Source organism: Mytilus californianus, unplaced genomic scaffold, assembly GCF_021869535.1.
Source record: "Mytilus californianus isolate M0D057914Y unplaced genomic scaffold, xbMytCali1.0.p SCAF_2, whole genome shotgun sequence".
NCBI lineage: Eukaryota > Metazoa > Mollusca > Bivalvia > Mytilida > Mytilidae > Mytilus > Mytilus californianus.
The window spans coordinates 121,325,683-121,343,962 of record NW_026262668.1 but is presented as its reverse complement, the minus strand read 5'-3'; the positions used below and the strand labels follow the sequence as shown (position 1 = coordinate 121,343,962).

Here is an 18,280-nt window from a genome sequence, read left to right as displayed (position 1 = left end):
CCTAACAGGAGGGATTGTGCCTGATATTCATATGATGAAGACATAATCTTTCAATCAGTTTAATTGAAGTCTGGAGCTACATGTCAGTAACTGCTAGTAGTCTGTTGTTATTTATGTATTATTGTCATTTTGTTTATTTTCTTTTGTTTCCTACTCTGATATCGGACTCGGACTTCTCTTAAACTGAGTTTTACTGTGCGTACTGTTGTGCGTTTGTTTTTTCTACATTGGATAGAGGTATAGGTGGAGGGTTGAGATCTCAAAAAACATGTTTGCATTTTTGCGTCTGTCCCAAGTCAGGAGCCTCTGGCCTTTGTTATTCTTGTATCATTTTTAATTTTAGTTTCTTGTGTATAATTTGGAGTTTAGTATGACGTCCATTATCACTGAACTAGTATACATATTTGTTTAGGGGCCAGCTGAAGGACGCCTCCGGGTGCGGGAGTTTCTCGCTGCATTGAAGACCCATTGGTGGCCTTCGGCTGTTGTCTGCTCTATGGTCGGGTTGTTGTCTCTTTGACACATTCCGCATTTCCATTCTCAATTTTATTTACTAGTATCATATTCCTGATTAAATCTAACAAAGACGCCAACAAGAGACATTTATTGTCGAAATGCACATCTGTTGCATTAAAATATGTTCCGTTCATGCTATTGGCATATATTTTACAAAGTTCACGTCATAATTAACATGTGCACGACATTTCATGTTGATGTGACCACAAACTACCGCAAACCAAACCTTAATCAATTATGGGAGGAAAGGACGGATGGAATTACAGACAGACGAACCCAATAAGCCGAACAAAAATCGTGTCCTTATACTATCGATGGCATTATTATATATTTTTCAATACCTAACAAAATGTGCCTCTGCTCGTTTCATTTTCAACAAAAGTTTGTCCATCGACTCCTGAAAAAAATTATTGTGCGATTATATTACAGATATGAACATACATGATTAACGAATTTTGGAGTTTAATTGCTTCACCTTCATGTGTGTATTGGCTCTGCCTTTGTTTAATATATTTTATAAACTTTAAGGTCAAGTTGCAGGTAATGGACTATGTAGAATAATACTAGGGTCACCAACTTCGTTTTTACGGTATACATCTTTGAAAGTGGTGTTCGAGGTGAAAAAATATCACAAATCGTCGAAATAAGCGTAACGTCATCGCGTTGTGTGCCGTAAAACGTCGATTATTGACGTCTTTCACTACCAACTAGGGAAAAGATTGGTTGTAATAACCGATATACCAAAAAGGAAGTCGCTGAGCGTAGGATTAATCTATATCATCAAAACAGAAATTTATGTATCAACAACACATAATTTTTTAATAAAAATCTGGATTTGAAATTGAAAATTTTATGATTTTGAGACAAACTAAAGAACGTTTTTCGCTGATTTCATGTGCTTTCTATACTATCAGAATGTAAATCAGAAATATTTCAGAAAATAAAAAGATAAATGCATTTTTTTCTTCTTTTCGGTAATTGTTCAAATAGAGCCAAAGTGGTAGGCAAAATTTTACCAAAACTTGTGACATAGCCCATTTACTGTTCCGTGACTTAAGCGTCAATCTTAAAATGTATTAATAATGCACGAATAACGATCTTGACATCATAATAAGGAGATTTTCTAACATATATATATATAATATCAAAACATTAAGTATCATTGTCATTTACAAAAAAAATGCAAAATAAGAATCCGAAGAAATATTCTTCGATTGACGACTTAAATTATATCTAAATAAGCATAAATACAATTCTGTTAAATATCTTGCTATTTCTCGGTATCTTTTGAAAAAAAGTGGAAATGAACCAAACAAATTATGCTACAGGGCGAATCTAAACACCGACATCCAGTGACTTATATACAATATATAATGGGGACAAATCAAAGGCAACGACACACTTGTATGAACTATCAAATGAAAACATATACGAACAGCAAACACAAATATGTAAACGTGTATGGATTTGTGTAGTAAGAAATCATAGTAAGACTATGAGAGACATCAGGGGCTCTAGTACGGTATTCATGTTCAGCTGCAATGTACTTCATCTAACATATTTACTGCCAAGAGGTCAAAGCCTTTTACTAGTACAGTAAAGATACAAATCGAACATAAAGAAAAAGTGTAAATTTGTCCGCGAAAATTGTGATAAGGCAACGTCATGGCAACCGTAATACTCAATTTGTTAGTTTATAAATTATGAAATTATAAAGAAACTTAGGTTTCAACTCCCTCAAGCAAAGTTGGCACTAGATGGATTTTGCTCCTTTTTTATGTCCTTTTTGGTTATATAGCTCTTCTACATCCTCGGCTTTCAAATATTCGGCTTTGAGCGTTCCTGATGAAGGAAATTCCAGAAAAGCGCTTCGGACGCATGAAATTAATATCATGTTGTTTTCATTTTTTTAAAAAGTATACAAGTGAAAATGATACCTTCATTAAGCCGTTAATTAACCAGTGTTCGTGTACATGTTTTAGCAAGAAAGTTTCTATAAATAAAGGCAACAGTAGTATACCGCTGTTCAGTAGTCATAATTCGATTAAGCAAAAACAAATCCGGGTAACAAACTAAAAAGGGAAACACATCATCTTTAAGAGGAAAACAACGGAACAACAGAAACACTGAACTACAACAAAAGCAAACGTCAACATACATAGAAACGGACTATAGCCTTCACAAGATCTCGAGAACCGAACTAGTTATAATATGTAAACAAACAGATATACTGCTACTCATGGAAACACATTACTACTGAACAACTTTAAGCATGTCAAAACTTCCCTTGATATCTTTAGATATTTCAAGGAGACTCTACAAGTCCATTTGGGTACGCAACATGTGTAGTTATATAATTTTATCAATTGTCAAATCCCAAAATTATTTTAGAATTTATGAAGTGATATACCGGTTATGTATTATGGAGTTTTTGTTTCTTCATTGTTTCTTCTTATTTTATATCAATTATTCACGATATATCCGCACATTGCACATTGACCTACCCTAAAGTATGAAATGACAGTTTTATGTTTATTGACGTTGTATCTGCGTGTTTCTGGGCCCCTCAGGTTAAATCTAAAAAGAAAATGATGTAAAGCATTGATTAAATACACACATACTTTGATTAAATACACACATACTCTCTCTCTCTCTCTAAAAAAAGCAGGTCATCCATGTAACTACTGATTTGCGAATGTTTTTGGGTTAATCGAAAGTAATCAGATTATATAGTACGTGAAAGGATTACATCAAAATTATGTTCGGTTAAAAGCATATGCATCATAATATTTATAAACACAAAACCTCAAGAACCAATAATGTCAGTTGAAACATGGAACGGATTATAATTGAAACACGCAATAAAACATGCGCAGTGCACTAACAACAGAATGACACTAAATTAAACACTGTAATAAAAACGGCAAATAATCTGTAAAACAGTTGAAAAATATTCTGTCTTACTACAGCAAGCTTGCTAACTTAACTACATCTGTTGTATTGGATACTGCCGGCAGACAAAAATCAGACGTATTTATGAGAGGCCAGTACGTATTTTAAACCATAATCATTGGATGATAGACGTAGGACATTTTCGCCGATTTTTTAAATTTTCAATCTTTCATTTGCGCCGATTTGGTTGTTTCATTTGCGCCGATTCAATAATTTCAAGTTCCATTTGCTCTTTTTTGTATTTTAGTGCTGTGCTTTTTTCGTGGCGTAAAGAGGTTTTATTGTCCTTTGATATTTTAAAGGCTGTAAATAGATTTTTATATCCTTTGATATTTAATTGCTATACTCAGTTATTTATGTGGATGTAACAGAGTGCTTTTAACCTTAAAATTTACTTGTTTTGCTCAAATACCTACTTCCACCTCCCACTGTGGGCAGGGGGCAACAGTTATATGCATGTTTTAATTGATAATTCATAACATATGTATAACTGGCTAGCGGAAGAGGTTTATAATGATAAATAAAAAAAGTTTTCACCTGTAATTTTCCTGTAAAACAATCGGCGCAAATGAAAGAAATAATCGGCGCAAGTGAAAGAAAAAATCAGCGTATGTGAAATGTAGATCGGAGCAAATGCAAAACGCCGCTTTTTCCTAATAATTGAAATTTGTTCTTTTATTCTAAAACAACACCTATTCAGTAAAACAACATCTTTTCAATTTATTTTGTTGGCATTCGAGGTATATGATAAAATGTAGGCATTCAAGAAGACACCACACGACATGCAATTGACGACAATAATGGGGAATCAAGTATATACTACCTGTCAGAAATGTCATGTATTCACCGGTACGTAATACGACTGGTAGCTGTTACATAATGTTTGGTTTTTTCATTTTTTTTAATACATAACATGTCGAAATAGGTCTTTAAGATTTAATAAATTTTTACTTTCGCAAAGATTTTCCTAGTTCTGTAGACAGCTGCCTGGCATCATTTGAACTCGACTCTCTCTGAACTTTCTTTGACTGTCGTAAATTGAAATGTGTTCTAAAATCAAGAATAAAGAAAGTGATATAAAAAAACAAATATAACTCTCTCGTAGATAAATGATAAGACGATGAAAATATTGTTGCTGTGTTTATAAAAATAAGGAGATGTGGTATGATTGCACCAAAGTTCAAATGAAGTTGATGTAAGCAATTATAGTTAACCGTACGGCCTTCAACAATGAGAAAAATCCATACCGTATGGTCGGCTATAAAAGGCCCCGACATGAAAAATATGAAACTATTCAATTGAGAAAATTAACTGCCTAATTATAAACAAAACAATTTACGAAAAACAAATATGACACACATGAACCAACGACAACCACTGCACTAGAATCTCCTGACTTGGGACAGGCACATAAAGAATGTGGCAGGGTTAAACATGTTGGTACTTAGTATTACTATAATATAGTTTTTATAACTTGTATGCATGTATTTTCCCATTATTATACACTTATAATTTAATTTTGGATGTAACACGTCTTCTGATTGGCTTAAAGTGTTTTGTCTATCAGCTCATAGACATAATTTTATCATTCATTAAGGTAAACAAGAGGCTCTAAAGAGCCTGAATCGCTCACCTGTATTTCAGAGGAGAAGATTTTTAAATGGTAGCAAACTTGATGAACAAATTGTGTAAAATTGTCTTTAAAGGGCTGTTCGATTCGTCTGATAATTGAGGGCCGATAGATCTTGACCAATTAAACAATTTTACCCCATGACACATTTGCTCTAAAAGATTTAGTTTTTGAGATATAAGCCAAAAACTGCATTTGACCCTTATGTTCTATTTTTAGCCATGGCGGCCATGTTTGTCGATGGATACAAATTTCGGATACACTTTATAAACAAGATACCCTAAGGAACATTTAGTTAAAGTTTGAAGGTAATTGGCCCAGTAGTTTCAGAGGAGAAGATTTTTAAATGTTAGCAAACTTGAACAAATTGTGTAAAATTGTCTGTAAAGGGCAATAACTCCTTAAGGGGTCAATTGACAATTATGGTCATATTAAGTTTTTTGTAGATCTTACTTTGCTGAACATTATTGTTGCTTACAGTTTATATATATATCTAAAATAATATTCAAAATAATAACAAAAAACTGCAAAATTTTGTTAAAACTACCAATTCGGTGGCAGCAACCCAACAATGGGTTGTTCGATTCGTCTGAAAATTTCAGAGCTGATAGATCTTGACCAATTGAACAATTTTACCCCGTGTCAGAATTGCTCTAAAAGCTTTAGTTTTTGAGATAGAAGCCAAAAACTGCATTTGACCCCTATGTTTTATTTTTAGCCATGGCGGCCATGTTTGTCAATGGATCAAAACTTCGGATACAATTTATAAACTAGGTACCCTAAGGAACATTTAGTTAAAGTTTGAAGGTATTTGGCCCAGTAGTTTCAGAGAAGAAGATTTTTGAAATAGTTTACGACGACAGACGACGACGACAGACGACGACGACGACAAACGACGGACGACGTCGGACGCCAAGTGATGGCATAAGCTCACATGGGACCCTTCGGGCCCCGGTGAGCTAAAAGGGTGGAAGTTACCAAGTAGACATTCAAAACTCAAGTCGAGAGAAACATAAAAGTCATTGCAAAAAAACGAAGGAGACAAAAAGACAAACAAGTTCACATAACACTACATAAAAACTATAGACTGAGCAAATCTAACCCCACCAAAACTTGGGGACCGGGTGTTGTTATGTCCTCCAGAAGGATAAGCCGATCACTACTAGTCGTCGTGTTGCTCATGGTAAGTACATATTCGGCGATGAGTCTTGTTCTGTGATGTCGAAGTAGAGGAAAATAAAACAGAGTTGTAGTTACAGCAATTGGAACATATCCGTGGTAATCTGTGACACAGATAGCACATTTCAGATATTGTGTATACCAAACACATTGTGTCATGATGGTTTTTAAATTCATACATTCTGTAAACATTCGTGTTGATAAAAGAAATACTTCTCAGAATTTTAAAGATTTCCAATGTTTAATAAATAATATTTACTCTGATATTGTGCCGGTTGGTCCCTTTTTGATAGTAAAAAGATCACTAATGAAATCATTTGTACTGTCCTTCATACAGTCAAACAAATCGTCGTTCAGAGTGTCCCTGTTCTTATCAAGAAATCCATGACAGTCATACCATACCTACAATGTAACAGCTTGAAGGTGTCGTTTTTATAATCATTGTGATTCGTTATTTCTATAGTACTTTGAATAAATGATACAAAAAACTAGAAATTATGTTGTTTTCATACATTGAAACTCCGGAAATGAATTTCATATTCAATGGTAAGAATATTCAAGTTACAGATTTTCATAAACATTTGGGTATTACATTTAGTAGAGATGCTAAATGGAACACCAATGTGGAATGTATCATAAAAAATATATCGAAACATTTGAATGCACTTCGAAAATTAAAGTACAGATTAAGTAGGAATAACTTAGAAAAACTATACTTGACTTTTATAAGACCGTTACTTGAATATGCCCGTGAACGTCGTTATACGTTTCCGCATTTTGGCACTACGTTTCCGCATTAAAATTCCTACGTTTCCGCATTTCTATAGTACTCTTTTCCGCATTGTTTTTACATTGATTTTGTTAAAAGTTATTTACGTTTCCGCATTTTAATTTTTAATGTATGCCTTTTCCGTTTGCAAGGTAAACCTGCTGCCCCCTGCTCACCAAAGGAGAGATAGAAGTAGGACTTCGAGCAGGATAAGTCTTTATGATTAAAATGAAACTATCAACTTAAAATGATAAAAACCAAACATGGTCATATATCAATTAAAAGTCAATGTTATATATACAGATAAATATAAAACGTAAGTTTACTATTATGCAGTACATGTAGCACAGTTTACATATTTGTCAAAGCGGAAAACTTGTAGCCAACTGACTTTATGAATACACTTTCTTAAATACAAGAAGTTCAAACACTGTGAACTTTTCGAAGAACAATAATATGCAAATGGAGATACTGAACGAAACCAAATAAGAACATAAAATTGAGTGTCCAAAAAATAAATCAAACATATGTAAATGAATATAAAAGATATAACCAAATACGGAATTCAACGCATATGGGGTGACTTTCCACATGGTGACTTTTGAAAAGTACAAAAAATGTACTCACAATGTTAAATCTGAATATAATCTACCTGTTGAAGGAATTATATTGTCATAATAAAATACAAATTAAGAAAAAATACTATAATAAAAATCTTGTATATCATTATTACCATTTTTTACAGGTGAAATACAGGTAAGAATGCGGAAAGGTGGTATCTATTTATTTCGGAAAAGTAATGCACGAAAATGCGGAAACGTGAAACTGGATTTTTGCTAAAAATGCGAAACATAATACGCCCGCCTGTGAAGTTTGGGATAAGAATTGTAACAGGTCTTCCCATTTTTATTAGTAGTAGAATTATTTATGATGAGATTGGTTGGGAAACTCTAGCTGAATGAAGAGAAAGGAGGAAGTTACATGTATTTTATTATATTCAAAATAATAATGCACCAGCCTATCTTTGCAATTGAATTCCGCCAACAATCCAAAGTACAGCTGTTTACGTAATGGGAATGATATAATATACCCTTTTTGTAGACTTTTATTGACCCAAAAATCCGTCATACCTATACGACTGTGGAATGGGTCCGTAGAAATACCGGAAAGGACCTCCTTAGTGCACTAAGAACAAAAATTTGCACTAAGGACCTGATGGAATGATGCAATTGTCACAAAGGACATGGCATATAGAAGTAGACTTTGTAAAAATACGTAATTTCAAATTTTATAATCATATCTTTTGTAATTAGAAAGTAATTTAATGTTTTATCGATACGCGCCACGGTTGATTATCACCTGTGTAATCGATAGAAATTCATGTTCGTTCAACCTTGACCCGTTTAGGATCCACTTGTTGTATACTGATTAAACATGTATATGGTATTTCAAATTGTTCTGGTTTTTTTTCGTTTGTTTGTTACTGCCGTATTTATTTTGTATTTGTGTCTGTTATATTTTTTGCTTCTATGTAAGTGTATTTTCTACACTTTTTTTTAAATTTTTGTTCCTTTTAATTTCGTTTGCTTCTTTGTTAAGTTAATTTTTTGTTGTTCTCTAGTAACTTTATATAAAGATATTTTAAAATAGTAAAAAATGTATTTATTTGTTTACCAACACATAAGAATACATTTTCAAAATATAACAGTTTATTACATTTTTAAAATATAACAGTTTATTACATTTTTAAATTATAACAGTTTATTACATTTTTAAAATATAACAGTTTATTACATTTTTAAAATATAACAGTTTATAACATAGTTTTTAAGTTAATTTATATTGATATACATATATAGATACACCATGTAACAGTAAAGTACAATCATTTGGCAAACCGCGGCATTGTTTTTGCAGCTGCACTTTTTGGTCTATGCCGTTGACCTGGCTTCCGAGCTAGACGCTTCACATTGGGAATGGCGAGTTTCCCATTTGATGAGGAAACCGTTTTGTCTGTTAAGGTCTTGTTTGCTAGTAGCTTTTTGAACAGTTTATCTTTTTCCTCGGGTGTTTTTGTGCCCCAAATGTATGGAGAAGTGTAGTATTTTTGAAACATTGCGGATAGTTCGTAATTTCCTTGACCATATATCGATCGCCTTATATCAATAAAATGAAGTTTTGTAACGTCGTATATTTTGGTCAGCAGTTCTGGCAGAATCTGCGGCTTCCAGTCTGTTGCAATTTTGAATCTGTGGTTCATACTTTCACAATTGTTGTTTGTCCACAATCGGTCTGGATTTGATAACTTTTTTAACGGTCTATTGCCGTGGTTAAATAGTCTGTTTTTCAATCTTTTGGTGTAATAATCTGTGATGATGGGGTATTTGTTGCACAAGTTTTCGGATTTTTACATGTGACAGAAATGAGTGGTACGTATAATACGAGGCGTCCCAGTGAAAGAATACAGGACCAACAAATATAGGATGATCGCGTGATGATTTTTTTACAACCTTCTTGTTTTTGTACACAAAGTTTGTTACATATGTAGGACCCAGGTTAAATGTTCTGTCAATGCCAAGTATGGATTCAGGGTCATTCTCTGAATGAAGTTTCATGTCTTCCATCTGCATAGGACTGTAGCATATTATGGACGGCGGCATATTATTTCCACGTGTATAAATAACTTCAGCTACAAATTCGTGCTTGTTTACCATTGCCAAGGCTTCCCAAACCTGGTCCGGTACGCTACTTGAACCTAGATTAGACTGTTTCTTGTCGTGGTACCGTTTTGATCGGATTTGCTGTAGATCTCTAGGGGCATTTTCTGAATCTTTGAAAACCATGTCTTTGTAAATGTCAATGTTTGATTTTTTAGACTTGATATCATCTTTGATCTGATCTAGCACCTTAGGATCTGTGCGTGTATAGTCATGTGTTACATGTTTTGCATTACCATGAGGTGCACTTGTTTGAGGATATTTGCCAATATATTCGACTAGTGCTAAATGTACACGGTCTTGATGTTGTGTTGGCAAACGATTAAAAGTGCTTACACGTTCTTAGTGCACTAAGAAGTCCTTTGCGGTATTTCTACACACCGGAATTCAAAAGCCAAATTACCAATGGCAATCGTAAACTCAACTTCATTTTGACTCAACTTAGATGCTCAGCTTCTTTTTTGAATTATGAACACACTTAATATCATTTCAACTAAGCGTGAATATTCATATCACTTCTTTTTAGTCAAGGGCCAAGTGAGCTTTTCTAATCACTTGGCGTCCGTCGTCCGTCGTCGTCGTCGTTAACTTTTTACATTTTTAACTTCTTCTAGAGAACCACTGAATGGAATGAAACCAAACATGGCATGACTGTTCCTTATGAGGTGCTGACCAAGAGTTGTTACTTTGTTGCTGATCCATTATCAAGATTGCCGCCAGCGGGGGACTTCGTTTAACATAGGACCCTATGGACAATACAAACAAATGTCTTCTTTTAGAGAACCACTGAATGGAATAAAACCAAATATGGCATGAATGTTTCTTATGAGGTGCTGACTAAGTGTTTTACTTTGAAGCCGATCCATCATCCAAGATGGCCGCCAGCGGTAGACTTCGTTTAACATAGGACCCGATGGACAGTAAATACAAATGTCTTCTTTTAGTGAACCACTGAATGGAATGAAACCAAGCATGGCATGAATGTTCCTTATAGGGTGCTGACAAAGTGTTGTAACTTTGTAGGTAATCAATCATCCAAGATGGCCGACAGCGGGGGACTTCGTTTAGCATAGGACCCTATGGACAATATTTACGGATATCTTCTTTTAGAGAACCACTAAATGGAATGAAATAAAACATGACATGAATTGTCCCTTATGAGGTGCTGACCAAGTGTTCTTACTTTGAAGCTGATCCATCATCCAAGATGGCCGCCAGAGAGGCACTTAGTTTAACATAGGACCCTATGGGAAATACATACAAATTTCTTCTTTTAGAGAACCATTAAATGGAATGAAATAAAACATGGCATGGATGTTCCTTATGAGGTGCTGACCATGTGTTGTAACTTTGCAGGCGACCAATTATTCAAGATGGCCGCCAGAGGGGACTAAGTTTAACATAGGACCCTATGGGAAATACATACAAATGTTTTCTTTTAGAGAACCACTGAATGGAATGAAACCAAACATGGCATGAATGTTCCTTATGAGGTGTTGATCAAGTTTTGTTACTTTGAAGCCGATCCATCATCCAAGATGGCCGCCACATATGGACTTAGTTTAACACAGGACCCTATGGGAAATACAAAGTATCACGAAGATCGCCGTGATCTCATCGAAGGAGACGTCGTTCTTCTAAAGGACAAAAACCGTTGCCGTACTCAATGGCCCATAGGAGTAATAGTTAACTCACTTAAAAGTTCCAACGAACAAGTCCGGAAAGCAGAAGTACGAATGCTCGTAAATGGAAAAGCCACCATCTACACACGACCAATCTTGGACATGATTCTTCTCATAGAGAACGATTGTATACAATTTTGCATTGATAGTGATACTATGTATTTATATAGAGAGATATTCAAGTGTGTTTTGTATTTGGAATAGTGATATCAGTTAGACATCAGACGGGGAGTATTCTATTTCGTATTTAATGTTTATTATATGTTTTCATAATTATCCTGAACAAATCGAACTGGACCGATTTCTTACATCACCGTTTTAATTGTACATGTGACTGCTTCTGTGACATCGTCTGCTCCAGTATTCCAACACATGTTACATGGACGACATTTAACCTTCTGAGGAAATCGAGACATACCACTGTCAATTTACCAAACAATCCACTGACTACTGTATAAACCTTTCTGGTGGAATATAATAATTACAATTTTCAAAACAAATTGTGTTCTTTATATATTCGCCGAGATTGCGATTCAGTCACCTGGTTAATCAGTTGAGTCCGGCTCAGCAAAATATTGGTATCAGATCTTTGATATTGGTTTCAAATCTTCGATATTGATATCAGATCTTCGATATTGGTATCATATTTTTTATATTGGTATCAGATCTTGGATATTAGTATCAGATTTTTGATATTGGTATCAGATCTTCGATATTGGTATCAGAATTTTGATAATGGTATCAGATCTTTGATATTGGTATCAGATTGTTGATAAGTTTTAACATTTTAACCACTTTTCTAGACACATTGGAAAATACTTTAAAGAATTTAAAAAAAAAAAGACACGACTGTCTGTAAAACATGAATTATTTCTTTTGTCTCTGGAAATTTGAAATTTATGGTAAATAAATGTTCATATGTACCTTTCCAGCGAAATGGCATACTCCGAATTCTGGATCGTCATTTGGTTTTTTTATAATTATTTCTGATTTAGCATGGTTTGTTGTAACTTTTCGAACAAAAGTTTCATCTGAGCCTTGCTTGAATTGAGTTTCTTCATCCAGTAAATTAAGTATCCCGATTTGCTTCTGATAAATAAAAGAAATAGAGGGAGAGATTGATAAATGTGGAGAAAGGAAATAAGAAAATATATATTTTAATGATATATCTATTCAACAGTCCTGCTAATAAACAATATATTCGACAACAGTACCATAATAGGAATATTGTATTATATGAACTCTGTCGCACCATATTAATATTATAAAGGTAAGACTTTCAAATATTCGTACTATTACACTCTGTATATGGCTAAATTTTAAAATTATGATATCATAATTATTTATAACTACATGTTTCTGAAGCGATAACCAGCGGGCATGCTAATTTTTTGTCATGTTCTACGGGAGTTTGTTGAAGAAAAGGGGAAAAACCCTATGCAAAGCTAAAAATGTTTGTCTTGATATCATAAAGACATTTTAGGTGTAATACCTTGACATAATTAATTTCAGACATAATTTTCTTATAATGATATGGACAGAATTGTGCAACAGGCACAGCCTCTTTATGTATGATACCGTCATTTAATTGATTTCAAACATAATTTACTAATCTACTATTAATAATTTAACAGGACTGAACAGCATGGCACTTTCTCTCAATGTACAATACCTTCATGAAAGTATCGATAATGTCTTCATTATTTTTGAAATCTATATCGTCACATGGAATGCCTTCGTCACGGTATATCGCTCTTTCTTTCCTAAACACATGGTCGTTCATAAAATTTTGAAGACGTTCATTAACGAAATTGATGCACAGCTGTTCAAAACTGTTGACGTGAAGATTCTCAAACCCAGCAATATCGAGTATCCCTATAGATGCAGAAACCTTGTTCCTGTAAGATTGGAAATAGAAAATTAATAAATAAACAAGAAAATGAAAAAATAAAATTTCATGTAAGTATATAAATTGTTTACGTAAAATAATGTACGGCGATTTTAAATTTTAATACACAAATACATCCTTGTAATTTAAAGTCCATATGAAAAAAAAACCCTTCCATCATTTGAGAATGTTCAAAGCTTACTATGGGGATCTTGTATATCATATAACGACTGTTGGTGTTGTAAACGCTTTTGTTTTGTATTGTTTCTTTGAAAACAATAAACCTCTCATTATTTTTGTTGTAAATCTCACAGAAATGAAACTATAAAAAATCGGTTCCAATGAAATGCTGTTAATGTTTTAGAATTCAATTTTTTCATATGATACTTAGGAGCTGTATATTTGTTTTACAATTTTAGCTTAACTCATGCCCTTTAAAACTTAATTGTTTGTTAAAATGACAAATTGGTTAAATACATTTCTATAGTTAAGATTAGTTCTCAACCAACCGCTGTAGTTAAATGTTGAGAGAAAAGACTAAATATGAAGCAGACCTTAATGTATCTGTACTTTATTTGAAGATGAATTAAAAAATAAAAAAAATAGTATTCTGTGATTACCGTATGAACAAATCATTTATATATCTGAATATGGAGTTTAAGGATAATGTTAAACTTTCTTGAAATTCTTCTAGAGAAGCTTTAGTTCGATGTCCTTCTTACAAAATCAACGTAATAGAAAGTTGTTAATTAGAATCATGGTGGATCATGGTAGATTGCATGGGCTAAGAATGACTGTTCCGTCTGTACATATGATATTTGTATCTACCTTACCCATTATTTGTATGGAATAAACTAATTGATTGATATTTTAGTCTTAGATACATGATTTTTAATTAGTTGTTATGGCCTGAACTCGCTTTTAGTAATTGCGAGTACCCTCAGATCTATACTTTGTGTCTTTTGTGTCTTTTTTTTGTGCTTTGTATCAATCTTATGAGTTAAGCCCTTTTCAACTGATTTTTATAGTTTGTTTTTATGTTGCACTGTTACACAACTGTCCCAGTTTGGGGGTGGACTTGGCGCCAGCAAACATGTTTAAGCCCGCCATTTATTGATTGTGCCTCTCCCAAGTCAGGAACCTGTAAATCAGTGGTTGTCGTTTGTTGCTGTATATCCTATTCATTTCTCTTATCCGTGTCCTTGATACCCTATCTAAAGTCAAACGCTCTTTGTTGAATAATACAAACAAAATAATGACTGTACATAGGCATTTCATGTATGGTATGCGGAAATTGAAAGTAATTTTAACACAACTGCGATGTTCAGCCTCTTTACTAGATAAAGACCTATTTGAATCAAATATAATACAGTCTACATATTGTGCATCTGGTGCTCCACTTTAGGATGCATTTCGTTTCTTCTTTAATTGCAATAAATACACCGATATATAAGGAACGAGCTTTTAACTATAATTCATCGTTTTCAAGTGACAACTAATCTAGAGTTGCTCACTGAGGGTAGCCAAAATTTAAAATACGAGGAAAACTGTGAAATCTTTGAAGAAGTCTTTAAATTCAAAAAAGAAATAATCAAAAAGATTCTTCGTAGTATAATCAAATAAGAAATAAACGAAACAATCACTATGTCCACAGAATTCCATTTATTTATTATCATTATTATTCTTTTTTATTTTATTTTATTTTTTTAATTGTGTTGGGTTTTTTTTTCAGACTCTGTGCAAATGCCTCTTTGAACTAATACCTTTAAGATAGATCTTCTCAACTGTGCATGTATTGCTATGTGTTTCTTTATTCTACATTGGCTAGAGGTATAGGGGGAGGGTTGAGATCTCACAAAACATGTTTAACCCCGCCGCATTTTTGCGCCTGTCCCAAGTCAGGAGCCTCTGGCCTTTGTTAGTCTTGTATGTTTTTTTAATTTTTGTTCCTTTATATGTTTTGGAGTTTATTGTGACGTCCATTTTCACTGAACCAGTACACAATTTTATTGAGGGGCCAGCTGAGGACTACCTGCGGGTGCGGGATTTTCTCGCTGCGTTGAAGACCCATTGGTGGCCTTCGGCTGTTATCTGCTCTTTGGTCGGGTTGTTGTCTCTTTGACATATTCCCCATTTTTATTCTCAATTTTATGCTCTGTATAATTGTAATTTATATTATGTAAAGGAGAGGGCTTCATAAGTTCGTTAAACTTGCGTCCGATCACAATTGTTTCTTTGAGCAAATACGATCGTCATAAATTATATTTGTTTTTCATCTTTTGTTCATAAATCAGACCTTTAGTTTTCTCATTTGAATTGTTTTACATTTGTCATTTCGGGGCCTTTTAAAGCTTACTATGCGGTATGGATTTTGCTTATTGTTGAACGTCGTACGGTGATCTATAGCTGTTAAAATCTACGTCATTTTGTCTCTGATAGAGAGTTATCTCACTGGCAATCAAACCACATCTTTTTATTTCTATAATCCTTATGATGAGTTTTTAGACTTAGAAATACATGCATATGTATAAAGTAAAATAACAAGATTACCGAACTCCAAGGAAAATTAAAAACGGAAAGTCCCTTAGCAAATGGCAAAATCAAAAGCTCAAACACATTAAACGAATAAACAACTGTCATATTACTGACTTGGTACAGGCATTTCCTTATGTAGAAAATGGTGGATTAAACCTGGTTTTATAGCTAGCTAAACCTTTCACTTGTATAACAGTCGCATAGAATTCCAATATATTGACAACAATGTGTGAACAAAACAAACAGACATAATAGGTAAATATGTCAAAAATAGGTTCGCAAAGTAACATATTTTGTGCTAAGTATTGTACATGGAGAGGGACTTGTATTATATGTATTTTGACAGATATGAAAATTTTTTAGTTGCACCAACTGATTGTAATAGTCCCTTAGGTAGATAAGTTTGATCTCTGAACATAATTGCTGAAAAAATAACTCTGTGGAAGAGATTTGAGGAGATTTTTGCGACGCAAAACAATACACCATCGTTTGTAAAGAGACTTGTGTAATTTGGAAATTCAGTAGATTGAACTAAGAATGGATCTTCAACTTTTGTTGAAAATCCCGAACATGAAACATAAAGATTGACAAGAACTTCACTTTTTGAAAGCGTTGTATAATTTAAAAAATAGTTACCATGAGAATTACTACTACCTAATTCATTTTTCAAGCCGATCATATTAATGAAGATTCTGTTATATAATGCAAAAAAACCTGAGTTATTGAGTTATCTATTATTTAAAGCTTTTAGTAAATTTCAGGCGTAGCAGTTTTGTTTTGTTTTTGTTTTTTTTTGTGGGGGAGCGAATAAGAAATAAGATTTTAAAAGAAAACAATACTGTTCAGTATTAAAATCCACAATATACTGTCGCATGCAAAGGAGATAGTTCTTGTCCGTAGGAAAAACTGTAAAATAGGCTACTTCGTAGTTCATTACTGTTTTACAACATAGAAATGGAATCTTTAAAAAATAAACCCAATAGCTACGATAAAAGAGTCGCGGGTGTATCAACTATGACGAAGTCTATATACAGAACACAATATCTCAATTTGTTATACCTTTGTTTAGTTGGGTTTAAATCCTCATTGATCCTTCTAATTACCCATCCAAACATACGCTCATATATAGCTTTGGCCAAAGCATCACAGCCATCTCGTGCTTGTTCTAGATTTTTCAAACAGTAAATCTGCTCACCTGAACAAAGCAATGAATCAATTTATTACATATCATATCAATAGTATCTAGTTTGTGGAAATAATATTCGATATCCCGTCACAGTATTTTTTTAATCATCTATAGTAATGATTCAAAATTCGGACAAACAGCACGCGCAATTTATAAAAAAATAACACTTTAGATGTACACGCGTGTTTAGTTTTAATGGGAATTTGCAGTAAATATAATGTGTCAAATGAGTGTTTTCTTGTTAGGATTTCTTACCAAATATATTTCCAAAAAAACATCTAACAATTTTCATTTGAAGAAAAGTCTAACACGTTTAGGAAAACATATGTCAAATTAATATACGCTTGAAACGTATTTCACATTTGTTCTGAAAATCGTATTTATAATAGAGATGTGCTTTAAGGGATAGGGTTTAATCTTAGATACCGTTTATTACTACTATGTTCCAACATAAATCTTAATATCTTTTTTATGTTTTAACTTTCCTTGTTTTATACAAACATCAGGAGATAGGATATGATTGCCAATGAGACAACTATCCACCAAAGTTCAAATGAAGTGGATGTAAGCACTTATAGGTAACCGTATGGCCTTCAACAACGAGAAAAACCCATACCGTATAGTCGGCTATAAAAGGCCCCGACATGAAAAATATGAAACAATTCAATTCAGAAAACTAACGGTCTAATGTATAACAAAACAATTTGCGAAAAACATATATGACAGACATGAACCAACGACAACCACTGAACTAGAGGCTCCTAACATGGGACAGGCACATACAGAATGTGGCGGGGCTAAACTAGTTTGCTAGCGCTAAACCCTCTCCCTAACATGGGACAATGGTGTAACAGTACAACATAAGAACAACTATACAAATCAATTGAAAAGGCCTTAACTCATTATTTAATTATTCTTGTTTTTATTCAAGACAATTTGTATTTTTTTCTGTAGTATTTTTTTAAAACATAGTCATCAATACTTTTAAAGTTTATTCACTTTGCAACGCTTTATTATAGAATTTATTTCATTATAAGAACGTTCTCACACTTTCTTTTCCACTTAAAAATCAGTATTTCAACAGACGATATTAATATAAGAAACAATAAGAAATTCATAAATGGAAGAAAAACGAACAGACCATTTCAAAAACACTACAAGAAAAACATAAGTAGCATTAACTTAAGATTCCTTCCAAAGTTGTGCGAAAGCGTTATTAACTCATA

At 33.4% G+C, this 18,280-nt stretch overlaps 1 protein-coding gene across 1 annotated transcript in view; it reads right to left on the bottom strand.

The window, feature by feature from the left end:
- The window catches only part of LOC127727790 (uncharacterized), a 173,259-nt gene that overhangs the window by 136,109 nt on the left and 18,870 nt on the right, over window positions 1-18,280 (bottom strand). The window contains exons 10-16 of the mRNA XM_052234907.1: window positions 16,928-17,069; window positions 13,118-13,343; window positions 12,370-12,534; window positions 6,537-6,679; window positions 4,420-4,518; window positions 3,021-3,093; window positions 858-913 (exon numbers count right to left, since the gene is read on the bottom strand). Of these exons, the coding sequence (XP_052090867.1) occupies window positions 858-913; window positions 3,021-3,093; window positions 4,420-4,518; window positions 6,537-6,679; window positions 12,370-12,534; window positions 13,118-13,343; window positions 16,928-17,069 (904 nt within the window). The remainder of the gene's footprint in view (window positions 1-857; window positions 914-3,020; window positions 3,094-4,419; window positions 4,519-6,536; window positions 6,680-12,369; window positions 12,535-13,117; window positions 13,344-16,927; window positions 17,070-18,280) is intronic.